We start from the raw sequence: 24,849 nt of genomic DNA on the forward strand, positions 1-24,849 counted from the left end.
CCTATGCCAAGAAAGCCAATGTTGCCAGCTGTTGGGTCTGTGCCCAATGTCCCCACACACTCGGAGGAAGGAATTCCCCTACAATCAATCCCATTTAGTGATGATGAGATGGCCAGCTGGGTGTTTGGAGTTAGAATAGGATCCACACGCGTTGGCTCTTATGCCATAGAGGCAGACGGCAGCACCATAATAAAACTTAAAAGTCACGGATATAATCCAGAACAGTGTAGTGGGTGGACACAGTCAACCTATAATGATTCCTATCTACCACCATTCCTGAGAACAAGGTGTAAGAAGGGACAGGGAGGGGGGCTATGTCTCACAAGGCAGGGACAACCGGAAGATCCTATTGTGGGCTATAGTAACTGCACATATAGCCTTACTTTACCTGCCGAAGTGGGGAGGGTGACACTCCCGTCATTAAACGGAAATGGTGACTTTTCGGTCCAATGGGACCCCCCCAGCGATAAATAAGTATACACCCTACAACGGGACTCATTTTGTGCGCGGTCACAGGGCCTACCCCTGATGTCCCGAGAATGGACGGGTTCTTGTTATCTGGCTTATATCGTACCCTACATGTATCACCTGGGTTCTCTGAAGGACCTTCACCAGAGAGCCAGACGAGCCATCATGGAGGCTGAAAGATTCTGGGCCATTGCGTTTTCCTGGTGTGGAATCCATTAACATGGCTTCTGTCCTGGAACAGGTGGCCAACGATACAACTGAAGCCCTAGTTAAGGTTAATGCAGAGATGTTAGCCCTCCGCACAGTAGCTCTGCAAAATCGGATAACCCTTGACTATGTGTTGGCAGAACAAGGGGGAACCTGTGCCCTCATCGGGGCCGAATGTTGTACATACATCCCGGATAGATCGGAAGAAATTACCAATCTGGCACAGCATATCCAAGAAGTGGTTAAAAAGCTTAAGCAACCACCTTGTGGGACTGGTTCTCAGGGTGGTTACGATCTATGGGAATGTCACTAATCCAAGGCCTGGTTACCTTTGTGGTGGTGGTAATAATTGTATATTGCCTATGTATATTAATTAAATGCTTATATAAGCAAAGCACTGTCATCTTTACTATCGAGCAGACCTGTAACCCAACCACCATCAAACTACGAGAACCTAGCGGTGTCTCAGAAGGTGGCGTACACATGCCCAAAACAACTATATGATGAGGTGTTACAAGCAGCAGAATGAGGTGCAACAGGAGATGGGAACCTGGACCCCGGAGTTTAGACCCAGGGGCTCAGAAACCGGCACATCACATCACCAATTTCTGCATAAAGACCGGGTATACGTTGGCCTAGAATTTTGTATATGAAAAATTTCGGCCAAATGAGGGATTGAAGGGTTAATAGCGTTAGTGCAAAATTGCTGTGCTTGAGAAAATGTACTGAATGACAGGATGAGATAAGCAATTGCGAAAAGGTCACAAGACGCTGAGCAACGTAGAAACCAACTAGGTCGACCACACACCAGACGCTGGCCGAAGATAAGGAAGTGTGCCGAACAACAAACTATTAATAATAGGGATTTTTGTATGTCAGATGATCGGGTCATGTATTAATGTGACCTCTGTGGTTTACGACTTTAAATATGCTGTTTGTGTAACACCAAGTTGAGTTTTGTGCCTGGTCGAGGGACCTCCACACAACCCTCCTGGTACCTTGTATTAATAAACTGTGTGTGTTCTCTACTCTCTAATTTTGGTCTCGAAGTAGATTTATTTCTACTCCGGGGTTTTACCCCAACAGTGAGGCACCGGGCACAAGTGGGTTGCAGCAAGACCAGGGGAATGAGTAGCTTGGGGGCGAGGTCCCCGAAGGGCGAGTTTGCACATGAGTTCTGCTGCAAAGGACTCAGGTGATGACCTTGATGGGGCAGTCATCAGAAGGGTGATGGGCATGCACACGAAAATGCCAGGTGCAATGGCAAGCCTGCCAGAAAGCCTCATGGCAATGTCAAGGAGCATGGAGGAGTCTGGCTCCAAATTTGGACCGGGGCTTTGCGCAGAGTTTGGAGTCCATGATTTCCAGGCTGGAAATGATGGACAACTCAAGGAGAGACCTTGTCAACCAGCCATGATGCTGCATGTGATGGCGATGCCACAGCTTCCATTGCAACACAGGTGGAAGCAAATATGTCTCAGTGTTGCAGTGGAAGCTCAGACTGGTCTCCAGCAGGCTCAGCTTGCTGTCACTCGTGCTCAGACTGCTGTCATCGTGGTTGGGTTTATGAGTGTCGAAAGGGGCTTTCAGGGTGTCGCAGCAGGCCAGCAATCTGTCATCCAATAAACTGCTAGGAATGCTGACGCACCACCCCAGAGGAGTGGCAGTGGGTCTGTGGAACAAGAACTTGCTGTCCTCTCTCAGGATGACAGTATTCTTACTCCGACTTACTGCCACTCCGCCATTGCCCTTGTCTGTCTGTCAGCCAGCCAGCCCAGACTGCTGCTGCCCAGCCGAGGTGGTCCAGTCTACAGCCGGACCTTCTAGGTTCACAACTGGTTGAGGTAGTCCTGCAAGCCCTCCTGTGGTCTCCCCCATGGAAACCAAGCAGCCTTCCACCAGCCAAGCTCAGCCACTGGGGGAGCACTAGAGTAGGAAAAGGCACACGAACGACAGGCACGAAGGGATTGCACAAAGGTGATTAGTTCATATTGTAATGTTGATTGAATTGTGATAAATTTATTAATTTTGTTTCGAATGTTTGTTTTGCGGTGTCTCTTATTTCTGCTCTGTATTCAGGAGGACCCTGTGATATTCCGTGATAGAGGGATGGTGTGATTGGGATGTGGTGAGCAAAGGGGATCTGGGGTTTCACTCACTGGAATCTGAGTCTGATGAGGCGTTCATGGACAGCCTGTCTGGAACAGGAATCTGCTGCCTGCCTCCTCCCTTCCTCCTCATCCTTTCCCTCTTTCTCCTCCTGCTGCTCCTCCTCCTGAGGTGGTCCCACAATCCCTGGTGGCAATGGCTGTGCCCTCATGATGGCCAAGTTGTGAAGCATGCAGCAGACCACCATAAAATGGGACACCCGCTCCAGCACTGGAGAGCTCCTCCCGAGCACCAGGGCAGCAGAACCATTACTTCAGCTCGATGACATTCCTGGTAGCAGCTTGGCTCTCATTATAGGCATGCTGGGCAGGAGTGGTGGGGTTGCAAAGGGAGTCATCAGCCAGCAGTAGAGCAGATAGCCTGCATCTCCAAGCAGCCACCCTCGGGTTTGACTTGGTGACTGGAAGATTGCTGGCACAGCGACCTGGCACAGGATGAAGTCATCGTTACTGCTGCCTGGATACTGGGTATTCACCTTCATGATGTGCTGGGTGTGGTCGCACAACAACTGCAGATTAAGTGAGTGGTAGCCTTTGCATTTACAGAACATCTCAGGATTAGTATGCGCTGCCCGTAAAGACACATGGGTACAGTCTCTGGTGCCCTGCAGCATGGGAAGCCATCTATCCAGGCAAAACCACATGTGTGCTCCAGCTGCTTCCCTCTGTTCAGAGAGAAGATAATTGTCCCTTTTCCTGGCGTAGAGAGGCTCTGTGACCTCCCGGATGCAGCGATGGATGGCGAACTTGGTGATGTTAGCTATGTCTTCTGCTGCAGATTCGAAGGATCAGCTGGCAAAGAAATTTAAGGCTACGGTGACCTTGAGGGCCACTGGGAGAGCCGTGTTTACAGTGCTATGAAGCTGCAGGTCTGGTTGCAGGAGGTGGCAGAGTTCAGTGACCACCTCCTTGGTGAATCGGTGCCTCGTAATGCACTGTTCCTCGCTCAAGTGGAGGAAAGACAAATGTTATTAGAAGACCCTATGATATGTCCTTACTGTCATGTATCTCACACTACTGTACATAACTGTATCTTACCATGCTATACATGACTGTAACGAGAGATGACCTGTAACCACAAGCTTACCTTACCACCAGGGGTGCACTTGCAGGAGACACTGGATACCTGTCCCACACAGGTATATAAAGACAGGTCTCAGGCAAGTGTGGCATTCGAGAGCTGTGTAATAAAGGTGCAGGTCCTGAGTGACCTTGACTTCAGCATGTGCCTCGTGTGAATCTGTACTGCAGGGACAGCACTTTACACTTACGATACAGTATAAATGCACACGATGCCCATACTTGAGAGCAAGTCACTTTGTGGCCAGTTACCTTTATTACCAAGACCTCAAGTGATGAAGGTGGGTGGAGCTTCCCCTTTTATACCTGCAAGTCCAGGTTAGGAGTGTCTCCCACAAGTTCACCCCCTTGTGGTCAATGTTCTCAAGATGTACAACTTAAGTCAGCTTATACATGGGTTACAATGATAGTTGAATACATGACTTCATCTCTCCCGCAAAGTCTTATTGGGATCACAGGTTAAGTCTCTCTGGTGGTTTACGCTCCCTTGTAGAGCGCCTGAGTTGGGGCTCCAGTTGTTGGGTGCTGGCCTGAGTGTCTGTTGTTTGCGGTGCCTCAGGCCTGTCCGGACTGCCCACAGTGACTGGGCTCTCCTCCACTTGGTTCCAGTGTTCGGTCACCTGTGGAGGAGTAAACTCTATGTCGTGTTCTTCCTCTGCTTCTTCTATGGGGTTGCTGAACCTCCTTTTTGTTTGATCCACGTGTTTGCAGCAGATTTATCCATTGGTAAGTTTAACTACCAAAACCCTATTCCCCTCTTTGGCAATCACAGTGCCTGCAAGCCATTTGGGCCCTGCAGCGTAATTAAGGACAAAAACAGGGTCATTAACATCAATACACCACGCCCTCGCATTCCTGTCATGGTAGTCACATTGTGACTGATGCCTGCTCTCAACAATTTCTTTCATAGTAGGGTGTATAAGGGATAACCTGGTTTTGAGCGTCCTTTTCATTTGCAGCTCTGCAGGTGGAACCCCTGTGAGCGAGTGTGGTCGGGATCTATTGGCCAACAGGAGGCGTGATAAGCGGCTTTTTAGGGAACCCCCTTGGATTCTGAGCATCCCCTGTTTGATTATCTGCACTGCTCGTTCCGCCTGGCCGTTTGAGGCCAGCTTGAACGGTGCCATTCTGACATGGTTGATTCCATTGCGTGAAGTCCTGAATTCAGTGCTTGTGAAGCACGGGTCATTGTCACTGACCAAGACATCTGGTAGACCATGGGCGACGAACAATGCCCATAGACTTTCTACCGTGGCAGAGGATGTGCTTGAATTTAAAATGGCACACTCAATCCATTTGGAGCAGGCGTCTACTACAACCAAAAACATTTTTCCCATGAAAGGACCTGCGAAGTCCACATGGATGTGTGACCATGGCTTGGCGGGCCAGGACCAGGGGCTAAGGGGGACTTTCCTGGCTGCGTTGCCCAGCTGGGCACACATGTTGCACCTCCGAACACAAAGTTCCAGGTCTGCATCTACCCCTGGCCACCAAACGTGTAACCTGGCAATTGCCTTCATCATGACAATGCCCAGGTGCTCATTGTGAAGTTCTCTGATAAACACCTCTCTGCTCCTCTGGGGCATGACTCGGTTTCCCCACAGTAGGCAATCAGCCTGAATCGAGTGTTCATCCTTGCACCTATGAAAAGGTTTAAATTCCTCAGGGCATGCCCCGTACGTGGCTGCCCAGTCCCCATTCAGGACACATTTCTTAACTAAAGACAGTAGCGGGTCTTTATTTGTCCAGACTTTAATCTGACGGGCTGTCACAGCTGAGCCTTCGCTTTCGAAAGTTTCAACAGCCATGACCATCTCAGCATCATGCTTAGTTGCCCCCTCAGTGGTGGCTAGTGGGAGCCTGCTGAGTGCATCGGCGCAGTTTTCAGTGCCCGGTTTGTGCCGAATTGTGTAGTCATAAGCGGCTAACATAAGTGCCCACTGCTGTATGCGAGCCGATGTATTCGAATTTATGGCCTTGTTGTCAGCCAAAAGGGACGTTATGGGTTTGTGATCTGTCTCCAGCTCAAATTTCCTGCCAAACAAGTACTGGTGCATTTTTTTTACTGCATATACACATGCTAGCGCTTCCTTTTCTACCATCCCGTAGCCCCTTTCTGCCTGGGACAGACTTCTGGAGGCATAGGCTACCGGCTGTAACTGATCATTTGCATAACATGTTGCAACACACACCCAACCCCATAGGACGACGCATCACACGTTAAAACAAGTTTCTTATACGGGTCATATAACATTAACAGTTTGTTGGGGCATAACAAGTTGCGTGCTCTATCAAAAGCCCTTTCCTTGCTGTCCCCCTAGACTCAATCATGACCTTTGCGTAGGAGCACGTGTAGCGGCTCTAACAGCGTGCTCAATTTGGGAAGAAAGGTCTGGCCTTGTGGTGTACTGGCCTAGTGTCCGGGTTTATGTGAATCACTACCTTGCCCCCCATGAAAGTGCCGATGCCAGATTGAAATAATGAGTCAAATTCGTCCAGGACCTGTGAGCATGATACTCGCTCCACAGAAGAAATTGTATTGACATCGCCCCATTTCCAGTTCATGACAGCAAGCCAACTCCTCCCCAGTAGTGCGGGACCGTCCCCCGGGACAATCCAGAGTGGCAACCTGTTCTCCGAATCTTTGTGGGTCACGACTACCGTGGCGCTGCCTAGCACCGGAATGATCTCCTTTATATATGTCCGTAGCTGTGCGTCAATCGGCAATAATTTTGGCCTCCTGGCCTTGGACACCCACAACCTTTCGAACTGTTTGAAAGTCATCAGGGACTGGCTGGTCCCTATGTCTAGCTCCATTAATACTGGGATGCAATTGAGTCGCACTTTCATCATTATCGGTGGCACCTGGTATATGAACTGTATATGTGCTCCACATGAACTCGCTGAACTTCAGCTTCCAGTGATTTCCCCCAGTATTCATTTGGCCTCGTAGGGCTTACATCGGGCCCGTCCTCCTCGTACATCAACCTGGCTGCAGGTTTCCTGCACATATGCGCCAAGTGACCGTTGATGTTGCAGTTTCTGCAGGTATATTGCTGATACCTGCAAGCTCTGGCTGGATCAATTTCCCGTGGCACAGTGGCACGACTATTGTTTACATTTTGTTGCTGCCGCCTGCTCTCGACCTGATCATGCAGGTTGGGGTGAACCAGTGAGAGTCTGATTTTAAGTGTCCTTTTCATGAGTAGCTCAGCCGGGGGCACCCCTGTGAGCGAGTGGGGTCTCGTGCGGTAGCTGAGCAGTACTCGGGACAGGCGGGTTTGGAGTGAGCCTTCTGTGACTTGTTTGAGGCTCTGTTTGATTGTTTCTACTGCCCGCTCTGCCTGCCCATTGGAGGCTGGTTTAAACGGGGTCGAGGTGACATGTTTGATCCCATTGCGGGTCATGAATTATTTGAAGTTGGCACTGGTGAAACATGGCCTGTTGTCACCGACCATTATGTCACGCAGGCCGTGGGTGGCAAACATTGCCCTCAGGCTTTCAATGGTGGCGGTGGCAGTGCTTCCCGACATTATTTCATGTTCAATCCATTTTGAAAAAGCATCCACCACTACCAGGGACATTTTACCGAGAAACGGGCCCGCATAGTCGACATGGATCCTCGACCATGGTTTGGAGGGCCAGGACCACAAACTTAGTGGTGCCTCTTTGGGCGCGTTGCTCAACTGAGCACACACGCTACATTGCCGTACACAGGACTCTAAATCAGAGTCGATACCGGGCCACCACACGTGGGATCTGGCTATTGCTTTCATCGTTACTATACCCGGGTGTGTGCTGTGGAGATCCGAGATGAACGTCTCCCTGCCCTTTTTGGGTAGCACAAAGTGGTTACCCCACAACAGGCAGTCTGCCTGAATGGACAGCTCATCCTTTTGCCGCTGGAATGGCTTGATTAGCTCTTGCATTTCAATGGGAATGCTGGTCCAGCTCTCATGCAGTACACAGTTTTTTACTAGGGACAGCAGAGGATCTTGGTTGGTCCAAATCCTAATCTGGCGGGCTGTGACAGATGATTTATCATTTTCAAATGCTTCCATGACCATCAACAAGTCTGCGGGCTGCGCCATCATCAACAAGTTTGCAGGCTGCGCCATTTCTACCCCCGTGGTGGGCAATGATAGCCGACTGAGAACATCCGCACAGTTCTCAGTGCCTGGCCTGTGGCGGATGGTATAGTTATACATTGATAGTGCAAGTGCCCACCTTTGTATGTGGGCTGAGGCATTAGTATTTATTCCCTTGTTTTCAGCGAACAGGGATATGAGCACCTTGTGATCGGTTTCCAGCACAAATTTGAGGCCAAACAGCTACTGATGCATTTTCTTTACCCCGAACACACATGCTAATGCCTCTTTCTCAATCATGCTGTGGGCCCTCTCAGCCTTAGACAAGCTCCTAGAAGCATAGGCGATAGGTTGCAACTACCCCGCAATGTTAGCTTGTTGTAATACACACCCGACTCCGTAAGACGATGCATCACATGCTAGCACAAGTCTTTTACATGGGTTATACAGTACAAGCAGCTTGTTGGAGCATAAAATGTTTCTGGCTTTCTCAAAAGCAATTACTTGTTTTTTTCTCCATACCCAGTTCTCACCTTTATGCAATAACACATATCGGGGCTCTAAGAGGGTGCTTAACCCCGGTAGGAAGTTACCAAAATAGTTGAGGAGTCCCAAGAACGACCGCAGCTCCATGACATTCTATGGCCTGGGCCCGTTCCTGATAGCCTCTGTCTTGGCAGCTGTGGGCCGAATCTTGTCCGCCGCGATCTTTCTCCCCAAAAACTTCACTTCTGTTGCCATGAAGACGCATTTCGACCTCTTCAGCCGCAGCCCTACGCGATCCAGTCACTGGAGGACCTCCTACAGGTTTTGTTGGGGCTCGACGGTGTCCCAACCCGTGACCAATATGTCGTCCTGAAAAACCACCGTGCGTGGTACCGACCTGAGTAGGGTCTCTATGTTTCTCTGGAAGATTGCTGCAGCTGACCGAATTCCAAATGGGCATCTGTTGTAGATGAACAGTCCCTTATGCGTGTCGATGCGGGTGAGGCCCTTCAAAGACTCCTCCAGCTCCTGCGTCATGTAGGCCAAAGTCAGGTCGAGCTTGGTGAATGTCTTGCTTCCTGCCAGCGTCACAAATAGGTCGTCTGCCTTAGGTAGCGGGTATTGGTCCTGTAGCAAGAAACGATTAATAGTTACTTTATAATCACCGCAAATCCTGACTGTGCCATTACTTTTGAGTACTGGAACAATTGGGCTGGCCCACTCGCTGAATTCCATTGGGGAGATGAAGCCCTCACGTTGCAGCCTGTCCAGCTCAATTTCCACTCTCTCCCTCAGCATGTGAGGTATGGCTCGCACCTTGTGGTGAATGGGTCATGCCTCTGGTACCAAGTGGATCCATACCTTCACCCCGGAAAAGTTTCCAATACCTAGCTCAAAAAGGGAAGGAAATGTGTTAAGAACCTGGGTTCATGAGGCCTCATCGATATGTGATAGCGCTCGGATGTTGTCCCAGTTCCAGCGGATTTTGCCCAGCCAGCTCCTTCCAAGCAGTGTGGGGCCATCGCCTGGGACAATCCAGAGTGGTAGTTCATGCACCGTGCCCTCGTAGGTGACCTTGACCATGGTGCTGCCAAGAACAGTGATAAGCTCTTTGGTGTACGTTCTCAGTTTTGTGGTGGATGGGGCTCAGGGCTGGTCTGAGTGCCTTGTTGCACCACAGCCTCTCAAACATCTTTTTACTCATGATGGATTGGCTAGCGCCAGTGTTCAGTTCCATGGCTACGGGTAAGCCATTCAATTTTACGTTTAGCATTATAGGTGGACATTTCGTCGAAAATGTGTGCACCCCGCGTACTTCAGCATCTACCTCCTCTCTCTGAGGCTCGAAATTGCTTTGGTCCACCATGGACCGATCTTCCTCTGCCACGTGGTGGTTAGCAGGTTTGCAGAGCTTGCAGCTCGTCTGCAAGCTTGTTGGAGGTGCCCCATTGTTCCACAGCTCTAGCAAACATACCCTTTGAAGCGGCATGAACATACTCTTTGAAGCGGCATGAATAGGCTGAATGGAAGCCTCCACAATGCCAACAAGGTATGAATTGCCTTGCATTCATACTTTGTTGGGGACTCTGAGTCATCTGGGTCACCTGAGGCCTGCTGGCAGTTGCAGACTCGTGGTTTCTGCCCTGTACATTTCTGCTCGCAAACACATTTCCAGTTAATTTATGAACATTGCTGGCACGTGTGTGCTGAGAGATTTGTTTGGTGTTATCACTGATGGACATAAACGCCTGTGCTATCGCAATGGCCTTACTGAGGGTCAGTGTCTCTACAGTCAAAAGTTTTCGTAGAATGGTCTTGTTGCCAATGCCCAGTTCAAAAAAGTCTCTGAGCATCTGCTCCAGATAGCCATCAAACTCAGATTGTCCTGCAAGTCGCCTTAGCTCGGCGACGTAGCTCGCCACTTCCTGACCTTCGGATCGCTGGCACGTGTAGAACCGATACCTCGCCATCAGTACGCTCTCCCTCGGGTTAAGATGCTCCCGAACCAGTGTGCACAGCTCCTCATACGACTTATCTGTGGGTTTCACCAGAGCCAGAAGATTCTTCATGAGGCTGTAGGTCGGTGCCCCGCAGATCGTGAGGAGGACCGCTCTCCTTTTTGCAGTGCTTCCTTCTCCGTCCAGCTGGTTGGCTTCAAAGTACTGGTCTAACCGTTTGACATAGGCTTCCCAGTCCTCACCCTCCGAGAACTTCTCCAGGATGCCCACAGTTTGCTGTATCTTTGTGTTGGATTCGTATACTCGTCGCCAGTTGTTGTGTTCCTAACACAGATGAGACAGCACACAAGGAGGTTAAAGCAACATTATTAAGATACTCCAGAGTGAGGAACAGGCCTTAAGGGCCGGATATATACAGTTCTCCTAAGGGATGCAGGGATCCCTTGGGACTTCAGGAGATGCGCTCCCTGGTGGCGGAATATGGGAGTGCATGCTTTACAGATACACAACAACAATCATCATCATAGGCAGTTCCTCAAAATCGAGGAAGACTTGCTAAAAGCGAATTCTTAGGTGACTGAACAGTCCAAATCAAGAATTACAGTCTCAGTCACAGGTGGGACAGACAGTCGTTGAAGGAAAGGGTGGGTGGGACTGGTTTGCCGCATGCTCCTTCCGCTGCCTGCGCTTGTTTTCTGCATGCTCTCAGCAGTGAGGCTCGAGATGCTCGCGCCCTCCCGGATGCTCTTCTTCCACTTAGGATGGTCCTTGGCCAGGGACTCCCAGATGTCGGTGGGGATGTTGCATTTTTATCAAGGAGGCTTTGAAGGTATCCTTGAAACGGTTCCTCTGCCTACCTGGGGCTCGTTTGCTGTGTCGGAGTTCCGAGTAGTGCGCTTGCTTTGGGAGTCTTGTGTCAGGCATGCGAACAATGTGGCCTGCCCAACGGAGCTGGTCGAGTGTGGTCAGTGCTTCGATGCTGAGCATGTTGGCTTGATCGAGGACGCTAACGTTGGTGCGTCTGACCTCCCAGGGGATCAGAGGAAGACAAGCAGGAAATTGAGATTATTTTGAAACTCTGGAAAGAGCGCTGTAAAGGTAAAACCAACATCATCTATGAACGGTACCAGTTTAACAAATGTGTACAAAGGGACGAGCAGTTTGACAGATATCTCGTAAAAGTGAGAGTGCTCGCATCGTCATGTGATTTTGGCAATTTAAGGGATGATCTCATCAGAGACCGCATAGTCTACGGAATATCTGATAACACTCTGCGTAAGAGGCTGTTGCAAGAATCAAGCCCAACACTCGATAAATGTGTGGTGCTCTGTAAAGCTACAGAGGCTACAGTTGCGCAAATGAAATCCATGAAGCCCACTAAAACAGATTCTGAAGATGTCAAAGCTGTCAGACAGAAACCCCGACCCACAAAGAAAGAATCACAGACAAAGAGTTCACGAACAATTCCAGATATTGTGGCAAAAGACATGAGCTGTCAAAAACTAAATGCCTAGCATATGGGAACACCAGCACAAGTTGCGGCAAGCTAAATCACTTATCTCAAAAGTATAGACAGAATGGATCGAGGCAGAAGTCTACACATAACCCTAAATATAAAGGCAAGCCAAAAGTTCATGCACTATACGAAGAGAGTTATGATTCTGATTTTGAAGTCATGACTGTAAAGATGCTTGGTAAAGTTGATTACACAATCAAGGACAAAGTTAACAGAAAGTATCCGAACAAGATTATGGCTACCTTCTCTATTAAAAGTCACATGTTAAAAATGAAAATAGATTGTGGGGACATATGCAATGTGCTACCTCTTAGATACTTACCAAAAGACTTAAAGATAAAAAAAATCTAAGACAATACTGTCACTATATGACAACCATGCAACCATTTGTAGGGACTTGTAATGTGCCAATGGAAAATACAAAGAACAAGCAAAAGTACATTGTGCCCTTTGTGATCATTGAGGGCCAAAGTGCACCACTGATTGGCTCATGCACTGCTCAACAGCTACAATTGATAAAAGTACAGCATCAGAATATCGCGGTGGGAGATGAACCACGCGAATCACAAACTACGAACGAGGCAAACATCTCGCTAGCATCAAAAACTGATGTCAATAATGCGTATCCGGATGCGTTTAATGGACTTGGACACATACCAGGGACCGATACCAGCTGTAATGCCACCCAGATGGGTGCCAATAGCGATCAAATAAACGCTAAAAGAGGAACTCGATCGTTTGGAAAATCGACAAATCATCACGAAAGTTGTTGAACCGATGGACTGGGTATCCAGTCTAGTGACTATACAAAACCCAAATGGAATGATACGAGTATGTATCGACCCTCAACATCTGAACAATGCCCTTAAATGTGGACACTAGCCACTTCCTGTGATTGATGACATCTTGCCACAGATATCAAATGTAAAGGTCTTCACTAAAGCAGGCTGCAAGAAAGGTTTCTTGCAATGTGAACTAGACACAGAGTCCGCTTACCTCAAGACCTTCCAGACTCCATGGGGATGATATCGATATAATAGAATGCCATTTAGCATTAGTCCTGCCCCAGAAATCTTCCAGCAGAAGCTAGACCAGAACCTCGAGGGTCTAGATGGAGTCTACAAGATTGCAGATGATATCTTGATCACTAGACGCGGTGAGACACTTAAAGAGGTCAATCATGATCACGATGCAAAATTATGCAAATTCCTGCAGAGATGCAGAGAGTGAAACATCAAGAAAAACTTTGATGTTCAAATACAAGAGCTCCCAAGTGAAATACATGGGACACATACTGTCTAGTGATGGACTCAAAGCCGACCCAAACAAAGTGGTCACAACCAACGAAAAGCAGAAACCGCAGGATGTCGCAGGAGTACAACGATTTGTCGACATGACAAACCACCTCGCAAAATTCACAAAGGCATCCAGATCTTTCAGGCCTCAGTGAGCCTCTGCGACAGCTTACTCATAAAGAAACGGTCTAGAAATGGACTAAAGAACAAGACAAAGCATTTGAAGCTATCAAACAACATGTTACAGATTCTCCGGTGCTCAGGTACTTTGACCACAAACTTGCAACCGAAGGCCAAGGAGATGCTTCGAGCAAGGGTCTTGGGTTCGTCCTTCTGCAACAGGAACAATCAATTGCATACGCGAGCCAAGCGCTCACTCCAGTAGAAACGTGCTACTCTCAAATCGAAAAGGAGTTGTTTGTTCAAGTCTTTGCAATGGAATGAAACCATCAATATGCATTTGGTCGCAAGATCACGCTCTGGACAGACCATAAGTTTTTGGTTGCTATACTACACAAGCCATTATCTGCAGCACTCAAGCGACTACAAAGTCTGCTCATTCGGCTCAACCAATATGACATTGAAATAAAGTGTCAACCAGGAAAAGAAATGTACCTAGCATACACTCTCTCGCGCGCATACCTCGAAAACGGGTAGAGATCACCGACAGAAATTGCAATGGAATGCATCCACATAAAGGACTTTCTCGCACTCTCCAAACAAGGACTGACTACCATAAAACGCACAACTGCAAGAGACTCCACACTACAACTGGTCATACAACAAAGGCATCCAGAGGGTATTCGATAAGGTGCCACATAGAAACATAGAAAATAGGTGCAGAAGTAGGCCATTCGGCCCTTTGAGTCTGCACCACCATTCAATACGATCATGGCTGATCATTCCCTCAGCACCCCTTTCCTGCTTTCTCTCCATACTCTTTGATCCCTTTAGCCATAAGGGCTATATCTAACTCCCTCTTGAATATATCCAATGAAGTGGCATTAACAACTCTCTGCAGTAGGGAATTCCACAGGTTAACAACTCTCTGAGGTTACTGCACAAGAGCTCAGAGGGTTGGGGGTAATATGGATAGAGCACTGGCTAACTAACAGAAAACAGAGTCGGGATAAATGGATCATTTTCCAGTTGGAAAACAGTGACGAGTGGGGTGCCACAGGGATCGGTGCTGGGGCCTAAACTATTTACAATCTATATTAATGACTTGTATGAAGGGACCGAGTGTAATGTAACCAAGTTTGCTGATGATACAAAGATGGGTGGAAAAGCAAATTGTGAGGAGGAAACAAAACATTTGCAAAGGGATATAGACAGGCTAAATGAGTGTGCAAAAATTTGTCAGATATAAACATAGAAACATAGAAAATAGGTGCAGGAGTAGGCCATTCGGCCCTTCGAGCCTGCACCACCATTCAATAAGATCATGGCTGATCATCCACCTCAGTATCCCTTTCCTGCGTTCTCTCCATTCCCCTTGATCCCTTTAGCCATAAGGGCCATATCCAACTCCCTCTTGAATATATCCAACGAATTGGAATCAACAACTCTCTGCGGAAGAGAATTCCACAGGTTAACAACTCTCTGAGTGAATAATTTTCTCCTCATCTCGGTCCTAAATGGCTTACCCCTTATCCTTAGACTGTGTCCCCTGGTTCTGGATTCCGCCAACATTGGGAACATTCTTCCTGCATCTAACCTGTCTAAACCCGTCAGAATTTTAGATGTTTCTATGAGATCCCCTCTCATCCTTCTAAACTCCAGTGAATACATGCCCAGTCGATCCAGTCTCTCCTCAGATGTCAGTCCTGCCATCCCAGGAATCATTCTGGTGAACCTTTGCTGCACTCCCTCAATAGCAAGAATGTCCTTCCTCAGATTTGGAGATCAAAACTGAACACAAAATTCCAGGTGAGGTCTCACCAAGGCCCTGTACAGCTGCAGCAAGACCTCCCTGCTCCTATACTCAAATCCCCTAGCTATGAAGGCCAACATGCCATTTGCCTTCTTCACCGCCTGCTGTACCTGCATGCCATCCTTCAATGACTGATGTACCATGACACCCAGGTCTCGTTGCACCTCCCCTTTTCCTAATCTGCCGCCATTTAGATAATAATCTGCCTTCATGTTTTTACCACCAAAGTGGATAACCTCACATTTACCCACATTATACTGCATCTGCCATGCATTTGCCCACTCACCTAACCTGTCCAAGTCACCCTGCAGCCTCTTAGCATCCTCCTCACAGCTCACACCACCACCCAGCTTAGTGTTATCTGCAAATTTGGAGATATTACTCTCAATTCCTTCAGCTAAATCATTAATGTATATTGTAAATAGCTGGGGTCCCAGCATTGAGCCATGCGGCACCCCACTAGTCATTGCCTGCCATTCTGAAAAGGACCCATTTATCCCGATTCTCTGCTTCCTGTCTGCCAACCAGTTCTCTAGCCACGTCAATACATTACCCCCAATACCATGCACTTTGATTTTGCACACCAATCTCTTTTGTAGGACCTTGTCAAAAGCCTTTTGAAAGTCCAAATACACCACATCCACTGGTTCTCCCTTGTGCACTCTACTGGTTACATCCTCAAAAAATTCTAGAAGATTTGTCAAGCATGATTTCCTTTTCATAAATCCATGCTGACTTGGACCGATCCTGTCACTGCTTTCCAAATGCGCTGCTATTTCATCTTTAATAATTGATTCCAAAATGTTCCCCACTACTGATGTCAGGCTAACTGGTCTATAATTTCCCATTTTCTATCTCCCTCCTTTTTTAAAAAGTGGTGTTACATTAGCTAACCTCCAGTCCATAGGAACGGATAAAGAGTCGATAGACTGTTGGAAAATGATCACCAATACATCCACTATTTCTAGGGCCATTTCCTTAAGCACTCTTGGATGCAGACTTTCAGGCTCTGGGGATTTATCAGCCTTCAATCTCATCAATTTCCCTAACACAATTTCCTGACAAATAAGGATTTCCTTCAGTTCCTCCTTCTCGCTTGACCCTCGGTCCCCTAGTATTTCCGGAAGGTTACTTGTGTCTTCCTTCGTGAAGACAGAATCAAAGTATTTGTTCAATTGGTCTGACATTTTGTGGTTCCCCATTATAAATTCACCTAATTCTGACTGCAAGGGACCTACGTTTGTCTTCACTAATCTTTTTCTCTTCACATATTTATAGAAGCTTTTGCAGCCAGTTTTTATGTTCCCAGCAAACTTCCTCTCATACTCTATTTTCCCCGTCCTAATTAAACCCTTTGTCTTCCTCTGCTGAATTATATATTTCTCCCAGTCCTCAGGTTTGTTGCTTTTTCTAGCCAATTTATCTGCCTCTTCCTTGGATTTAACACTTTCCCTAATTTCCCTTGTTAGCCACGGTTGAGTCACCTTCCCCGTTTTATTTTTTACTCCAGACAGGGATGTATAATTGTTGAAGTTCATCCATGTGACCTTTAAATGTTTGCCATTGCCTATCCACCGTCAACCCTTTAAGTATCATTCGCCAGTCTATTCTAGCCAATTCACGTCTCACACCATCAAAGTTACCTTTCCTTCAGTTCAGGACCCTAGTCTCTCAATTAACTGTCACTTTCCATCTTAATAAAGAATTCTACCATATGATGGTCACTCTTCCCCAAGGGGCCTCGCATAACAAGATTGCTAATTAGTCCTTTCTCGTTACACATCACCCAGTCTAGGATGGCCAGCCCTCTAGTTGGTTCCTCGACATATTGGTCGAGAAAACCATCCCTAATACACTCCTGGAAATTCTCCTCCACCCTACTGCTACCAGTTTGGTTCGCCCAATCTATATATAGATTAAAGTCGCCCATGATAACTGTTGTACCTTTATTGCACGCATCCCTAATTTCTTGTTTGATGCTGTCCCCAACCTCACTACTACTGTTTGGTGGTCTGTATACAACTCCCACTAGTGTTTTCTGCCCTTTGGTATTCCGCAGCTCTATCCATACAGATTCCACATCATCTAAGCTAATGTCCTTCCTTACTATTACGTTAATTTCCTCTATAACCAGCAACGCCACCCCACCTCCTTTTCCTTTCTGTCTATCCTTCCTGAATGTTGAATATGCCTTGATGTTGAGTTCCCAGCCTTGGTCACCCTGGAGTCATGTCTCCGTAATCACATTTATATCATATTCATTAATAGCTGCCTGCGCAGTTAATTCGATAACCTTATTATGAATACTCCTCGCATTGAGGCACAGAGCCTTCAGGCTTGTCTTTTTAACACACTTTGTCCCTTTAGACTTTTGCTGTAATGTGGCCCTTTTTAATTTTTGCCTTGGGTTTCTCTGTCCTCCACTTTTACTATTCTTTTTTCTGTCTTTTGCTTCTGCCCCCATTTTACTTCCCTCTGTCTCCCTGCATAGGTTCCCAACCTCCTGCCATATTTGTTTAACCCCTCTCCAACAGCACTAGCAAACACGGCCCCTAAGACATTGGTTCCAGTCCTGCCCAGGTGCAGACCGTCCGGTTTGTACTGGTCCCACCTCCCCCGGTTCCAATGTCCTAGGAATTTGAATCCCTCCCCCTTGCACCACTCCTCAAGCCACGTATTCATCTGGGCTATCCTGTAATTCCTACTCTGACTAGCACGTGGCACTGGTAGCAATCCTGAGATTACTACCTTTGATGGAGTATAATGTGGGAAAATGTGAGGTTATCCATTTTGGCAGAAATACTGGAAAAGCAAATTATAATTTAAATGGAGAAAAAATGCAAAGTGCTGCAGTACAGAGAGACCTGGGGGTCCTTGTGCATGAAACACAAAAAGTTAGTATGCAGGTACAGCAAGTAATCAGGAAGGCAAATGGAATGTTGGCTTTTATTGCAAGGGGGATAGAATATAAAAGCAGAGAAGTCCTGCTACAACTGTACAGGGTATTGGTGAGGCCACACCTAGAGTACTGCATACAGTTTTGGTCTCCGTATTTAAGGAAGGATATACTTGCATTGGAGGCTGTTCAGAAAAGGTTCACTAAGTTGATTCCGGAGATGAGGGGGTTGACTTATGAGGATAGGTTGAGTAGGGTTGGGCATATACACATTGGAGTTCAGAAGAATGAGAGGTGATCTTATTGAAACTTATAAGATAATAAGGGAGCTCGACAGGGTGGATGCAGAGAGAATGCTTCCACTCAAGGGGAAACTAAAATTAGGGGACTATGGGTTCAATTTTCCCCAAGCCGTTTTCTGCTGTACTGCCAGACTTACGCCCCTTTTTCTAGGAATGCACCAGAAATATTTTGCCAAAGTTTCCCCAATGTATAATTTGAATTTGTTGCCTCGCAGCATGTCCAGTCATCTCGGGGGGGGGGGGGGGGGGGGGGGGTGGAGCCTGCTGTCTGCACCAAAAAACAATGCCTCATCTTCTGCGCATGCATGGAAAAAAAAGTTACGTTTTTGATGTCGTTCCAATGGACGTGCATGCTCAGTACAGCTCGGGTTTGGCCATCGGCCATTTTTAAAGAGCCATTTGTGCGTGTTACAAGTGCTGTGTGAGAGCATTGGAAAAATCGCAGCTGCTGCTACACAAGATGCAACGCAGTGCAAGGACCAAGAATTTCTTACACGAAGAAGTGGAGGCACTGGTTACTGTGATTGAGAACAGATGGCAGGAGCTGGACACCAGCAGAGGTCGTATAAAAGTTCCACCAAAAGAAATGAAGAAACGCTGGAACCAAGTTGCAGAAGGTGAACACCATGAGTGTAAAAAGAAATGGCAGGACCTTGGTCAAGTAGTTAGTGTAAGTAATATTTTCATTTATTCAATGCAATTGTAAATGTGACCAACCGTATATGTCCCACCCAACAGAAAGACACCCTTTCTAAAAAGTTGCATTTTCATCTTTGCAGAGGAAAGTGGCACACAACAAAAGGGAAAGAACTCGAACAGGAGGAGGACCGGCAAATCTGCACCCATTGACACCCTTGGAAGAGAGGGTTGCTGCTTTGATGGGTCCTGCCTGGAAAAAAGCAACCACCATTGCACAAGCTGGACCCACACTCGAGGGAAAGGGTAATTCCTGCAAATTCATCATGGTCCTTCAAAACAACCTGCTGCCTGGCCTGCGATGTGTGAGCCTACTCATGCCACCCATCCTGCCCCCTCCTCTGCTGCTAATCATTTGACTGTTCGGTTATATTTTGCAGAACTTGAGGCCAGCCAACCTTGACGATGCAGAAGAAGATTCAGATGCGGACGAGCCAGAAGAGGAGAACATCTTCCAATCCATCCATGAGGGGGAGGGGGAGGAGATGGAGCTGGATGAAACTCCCACTGTTGTACTGACTTTGGAGGAGGTGCCGCTCATGGAGATGACAGCACCTTTCGTGACTTGTGGTTTGAGTGTTGGCGGGACATTCCCTGGTTTCACAACTTCCGAGGTTGCAGGTCCCAGTGGTGTGGTGCAACGAGGAGCACCAAGGGCCCCACCTTCCGAGGTTGCGGGTTCCAGTGGTGGCGTGCAAGCCACACCCATACGGAGGAGGGGAGGTAGAGCTTGATCGCACTCTCCTGAGGTGCAGGATCTAACAGATGTGATTCAGATGATATCATTGAGTGCGGAGAGCATTGACCTTACCTGATCACTTCTGGACACCATCAGTGGGTGAGTGATGAGGTAGCGGGACTGTCGGGAGAAGTAACAACACTCTTACAAGAAATGAGAATGATATCTGGGACCATCAGTGAGGGAACAGTGGCAATGAGGGAGGGAATGTTGCACGCAGTTGAGACATTGTCAGGGCGCATGAAAGACATGTTGGAGTTAACTGCTGCAATAAGGGAACACGGTCAGACCCCACGCCCATTGACAGAATCAACTGCCACTCCCACTCCAATCCCCATACCAGCCTCTGGAGAGCCCAAAGCCGGGCCCTCCAACTTGCTGCCTGGGCCCTCCAACTTGCCCCCTGATGCTGATGCTCCCCACCCTCAAGAGGTGTGCAGTACCCAAGATGTTAGAAAGAATAAGCTTGGTACCAAGCCCAGAATCACTGCGTCACCGCCTGCGGGCAGGGGTGGTGGTGTCCAAGACCAAGTGCAGCGGGTGGTCTTAGAATAAGGGGGATGAGAGATGGGTGCAGCCTTTCTTTGCTGCTGTTGTTGTTGCTATCATTGTTACTGTTGTAACTGTTCTCAAGTTAAAAGTTTTTTATAAGTTATGTAAATTTACAAGTTTATGTGATCTTAAAGTTTTTAAGTGATCTTAAAGAGTGATCTTAAAGTAAAGTTTGATGCAAGAATAATTTTATTAAAGGTAAGTTATTGTAAACTTTTGAATAAAGTATATTTTACGGTAAAACTGTTCCATTAACACAACACAACATTACGGAACAGCTCCAAACAGTAAACATGTCCATATAGAATAGTTGCCGTTGACTTAAATTTAACCTTTGAAAGAAGCTCAAAATGGCAGGAAAGCAGGCAGCACAGGTTCGCAGTTGTATCTCTTCAGGTCTGTATGGATGGACCACACTCAAAGGTCTTGTGACTTCTCCTCTCTCTCTCCCCACCCCACGCCTTGAGTCTTGTGACTTCTCTCTCTCCCTCCCCATCCCCGTGCTCCAAGCCTTCCGATCGGCACCTCGCTCTCTCTCTCTCTCCTCCCCCCCTGCCCCCCACAACTTGTTTTGTAGCCGAACCCTGAGCCGCTGTGTCTGAGTGTGAGGCCGATTCTGCCAGCCAAACCTACAACCCTCCAGCCCTGCTTCAAGATGTTCGCTGGTGGCGTGTGAGTATGTAAAAAAATGACAAAACTTGTGAAATCCAATAAATTTACACTTCTACGATGACAGGTAAAAAAAAGTTGAACTTTATTATTGATTTTGACACTGTTCTTGACTCCCTCCAAAATCTTCGATTTCAAAACAATGGCATCTTTCAGCGCAGATTTGTGAATGTGCGCTGGTTTTCTTAACTCACCAGAAGGTTTTTCGGGAGTGGCCAGATACTAAGAGAAAAAAATGTTGGCCAAACTGCGAACAATTGAAAAAACCGGCGCAGACATGAGGGAACGTAAAAAAAAACTGGCCTAGAAAAATCGTATCTAAGCCGGCACAGATTGCAGGGGGAAAGTGTGAAAAAAATAAATACGCCAGAAAAAACGGCGCGCACCAAAAAAAACGGCGCAAATGAACAGGGAAAATTGAGCCCATAGTCTTAGAATAAGGGGCCTCCCATTTAAAACTGAGATGAGGAGAAATTTCTTCTCTCAGCAGGTTGTAAATCTTTGGAATTCTCTGCCCCAGAAAGCTGTTGAGGTTGGATCATTGAATATATTTAAGGCGGAGCTAGACAGAATTTTGAGCGATATAGGTTATGGGGAGAGAGCTGGTAAGTGAAGCTGAGACCATGATCAGATCAGCCATGATCTTATTGAATGGTGGAGCAGGCTCAAGGAGCCAAATGGCCTACTCCTGCTCCTATTTCTTATGTTCTTATGTTCTTAAATCACAACGGGATGGCCTGAAACGACACATGAAAGCCCGCCTGAAACGCATACATACTTCAAAGTTCCTGACGAACTCACAACACAGGATTGCATAGTCTTCAAAGGCTATCGCTGTGTCATACCAAACTCCCTGAGATCCGACATTTGTCAGCGACTTCATGCTGCTCACACTGGCGTCGAGAGCACTCTTTGGCGTGCCAGAGAATCCATTTACTGGCCAGGACTGAACAGTGATATAAAAGACTATGTTTCAAGGTGTGAAACATGTAATTGAGCCGATCAAAAGAAGCATTGATAAGTCACAACCTCCCTCAGAGACCGTGGGAAAAGATTGGTTGTGACATATACACACTCGATCGCAAAGACTACTTATGCACAGTGGACTACTACTCGGATTATTTCGAGATAGACAATCTGCACGGAAAGAAAGATACCTCTGTCATCATCAAACACCTCAAGAAAACTTCTCTAACCACGGTATTCCAGACAAGGTTCAATCCGATAATGGACCTCCCTTCAACTCACAACAGTCCACAAACTTTGCCACAGAATATGGATTCGATCACGCAACAAGCTTACCAGAATATCCACAAAGCAACGGAAAGGTTAAGATCGTGGTTAAGCTCGCAAAGTGGTTAATCAAGGAGACAAAGAAAGACTGTGGTGAGTTCTACATGAACCTGCTCATCTGGCGAAACACACCATCTGGAGGCCTTGATAGTTCGCCAGCTCAACGCTTGCTCGGTTGCACAAAGACAAACATCCCAATCACAAATGAATTACTCAAACCAAGAATCATACACGACGTCATCGTCAACAAAGAAAGGAACCATGCCAAACAAGCACATTACGATAACAGAGGTGCTACAGCACTGCATGAAGGAGAAACGGTGAGACTCAAACAAACGCGAGAAAGCAAAGAGTGGCAAAAAGCTCAGGTTCAGAAACAAGTCAGCATTCGTTCATATCAGGTCATTACAGAAGATGGCCGTGTGTATCACAGAAATAGGGAACATCTGAGTAAGAGCGCTGAGACATTCATCGAAACTCCAGAGATCTCAGTGACACCCACAGACGATCCACTGCCAACATAGCCAACGAACACACAAAACAGCACTTCAACGACAACATGTGACAACAGGGATATGTTGCCTGATATTTCCCCTCAGATCACCGATAAAGGGACTAAAGTGCTCCTACACCGCTCCAAACCTGAGGATGAGCAATTTTTTAAATGGCGGCCCCTCCGCGGAGACTCGGTGGCAATTCCGCACCGACCCGTGGCCGCCGTTTTCAGGCGACCAGAGGCCTTATAGAAAGAGGCAATTTCAGCCCCACAGTATAGTGATTGCAACATTTTAACCGTTAACAAGCAGTTTTAGCTCAGAGTCCTCGCTGAAACTGCTTGTGTGCTTCTTAAAAAGATTGCAATCCTGAGACCAACTGTTTCCTGGAACTGATCTGAAATAAACACTTAAAAAATGTAATCAGAAGAATCAGTTGTTGTACAGACAGAGATTATGTATATTCTGCTTGGCGGCACCAGTTTCCATTGATCTGTCGGTCTGTAGACAGAGATTAAGCACATTCTGCCAAGAGAAACCAAATTCCACTGATCCATGAGATGTATTTCACTGCTCCTTTTACATAGAATTTACAGCACAGTAAAAGGCCATTCATCATTATGTTCCACACGAGCCTCACCCACTCTATTTACTTCATCTCACCCTATCAACATATCCTCCTTTTAGACTAAACAATGAATATAAAACCATACAAAAAGTCAAGGACAAGAAAAGTCCATTTGGACTAACTGACATCTCTCTAGAATGCAAATTCTTCCTTTTTAGCATCCAGCTGCATTTTGAGTGTTCCTAATGTTTTTGTTCTATTGTCAGCCATATCCAACAGGTTGTTCCAAACATTTATCACTTTTTGAGTGAAGAAGTTCTTCCTACTATCTAGTTTAAATTTACTTTACACCAATTTAAACTTAGAAACTCTAATATTTTTTCTACTTTAATTTGAAGTAATATTGCGTATTAACATTATCTAAACCATTTAATATTCCTCAAAATGGTATCTTCCCAAAATCCCCTCCTTTCTGAAATGTCGAATTTGGGCTTCTCTAATTTTTCTTCCTAGCTCATCCCCGTTTCACTTAGAATTAGTCTATTGTCTACCCCCTGCCCAAAGCCACGGGAGGAGGAGGGGGGGCGGGGGGGTGGTGGCTAAATTGGGCTCTGCAGCACCTGTTTATCAGGCACTACACGGAAACTTAACACTCAAAACTGGGGTCCTAGATGTGCGCGCGCACTTCCAGTGAGAAGTGCGAAGGATACTATCTTGATAAAGGGGTTTCCACTGCACAACTAACAATTGCCGGCAGCATGCAGAGCAGGCAGATTATGACATCAATCAATGTGCAATGCTGATTTGACACCAGTGCTGCCATTTTCAAATTCCACACTCCAGTTTTACCTCGTATAGCTGAACACGACGTTAAATAAAATGAAGGACCACTAGTAACATTATTTAAAGGAATCATGAATTACTTACAGTTTAGTTGCTGGATTACTTCTTTTGGCTGCTGATGCAATTTACGTGTTTTTGAAGTTTTCCTATACTTGGTTAAAGTTTGAATATTCTACAGGGAATGATCTGGCTGGTGCTGAATTACTTTTCTGTTCATTTAAAAGCTTGAGCTGAATCAAGTTGTTTTCAGACATGAATGGCCTGGTAGGGCTTCCTCTGGGAATTGAGCATGATTAGGAGAATGAATAAAGATCATGCAGAGCAGAACAAGCTGCTGGAAGAAGGAAGAGGAGAAGGAGTTCACAGCAGGAAGCTATAAAGACTGAAGGTCTTTAGGGAGCAATTCTCGTACCTCAACTTCAGCGACAACCAATGCATGAGATGTCTTTCCTTCACTAAAGAAACTATGACTGAAATCTGCCAACTGCTGTATCCACAACTGCAACCTCAAAGCAAGGGAAAGAAAAGCACTGCCTGTGGCTGTCAAGGTGTCCATGGCACTGAGCTTTAATGCGTCTGGCTCCTTCCAGGCTGTTGC

The 24,849-nt window shown here is 46.8% G+C and overlaps 1 protein-coding gene across 1 annotated transcript in view; it reads right to left on the reverse strand.

Annotated features, from left to right (window-relative positions):
• c1h8orf34 (chromosome 1 C8orf34 homolog) overlaps positions 1-24,849 on the reverse strand; it is an 805,115-nt gene that overhangs the window by 82,041 nt on the left and 698,225 nt on the right. Inside the window, exons 13-15 of the mRNA XM_070884539.1 lie at positions 21,832-21,999; positions 13,440-13,599; positions 3,269-3,615 (exon numbers count right to left, since the gene is read on the reverse strand). Coding sequence (XP_070740640.1) covers positions 3,269-3,615; positions 13,440-13,599; positions 21,832-21,999 — 675 coding nt within the window. The remainder of the gene's footprint in view (positions 1-3,268; positions 3,616-13,439; positions 13,600-21,831; positions 22,000-24,849) is intronic.

Source organism: Pristiophorus japonicus, chromosome 1 (assembly GCF_044704955.1).
Source record: "Pristiophorus japonicus isolate sPriJap1 chromosome 1, sPriJap1.hap1, whole genome shotgun sequence".
Taxonomy (NCBI): domain Eukaryota; kingdom Metazoa; phylum Chordata; class Chondrichthyes; family Pristiophoridae; genus Pristiophorus; species Pristiophorus japonicus.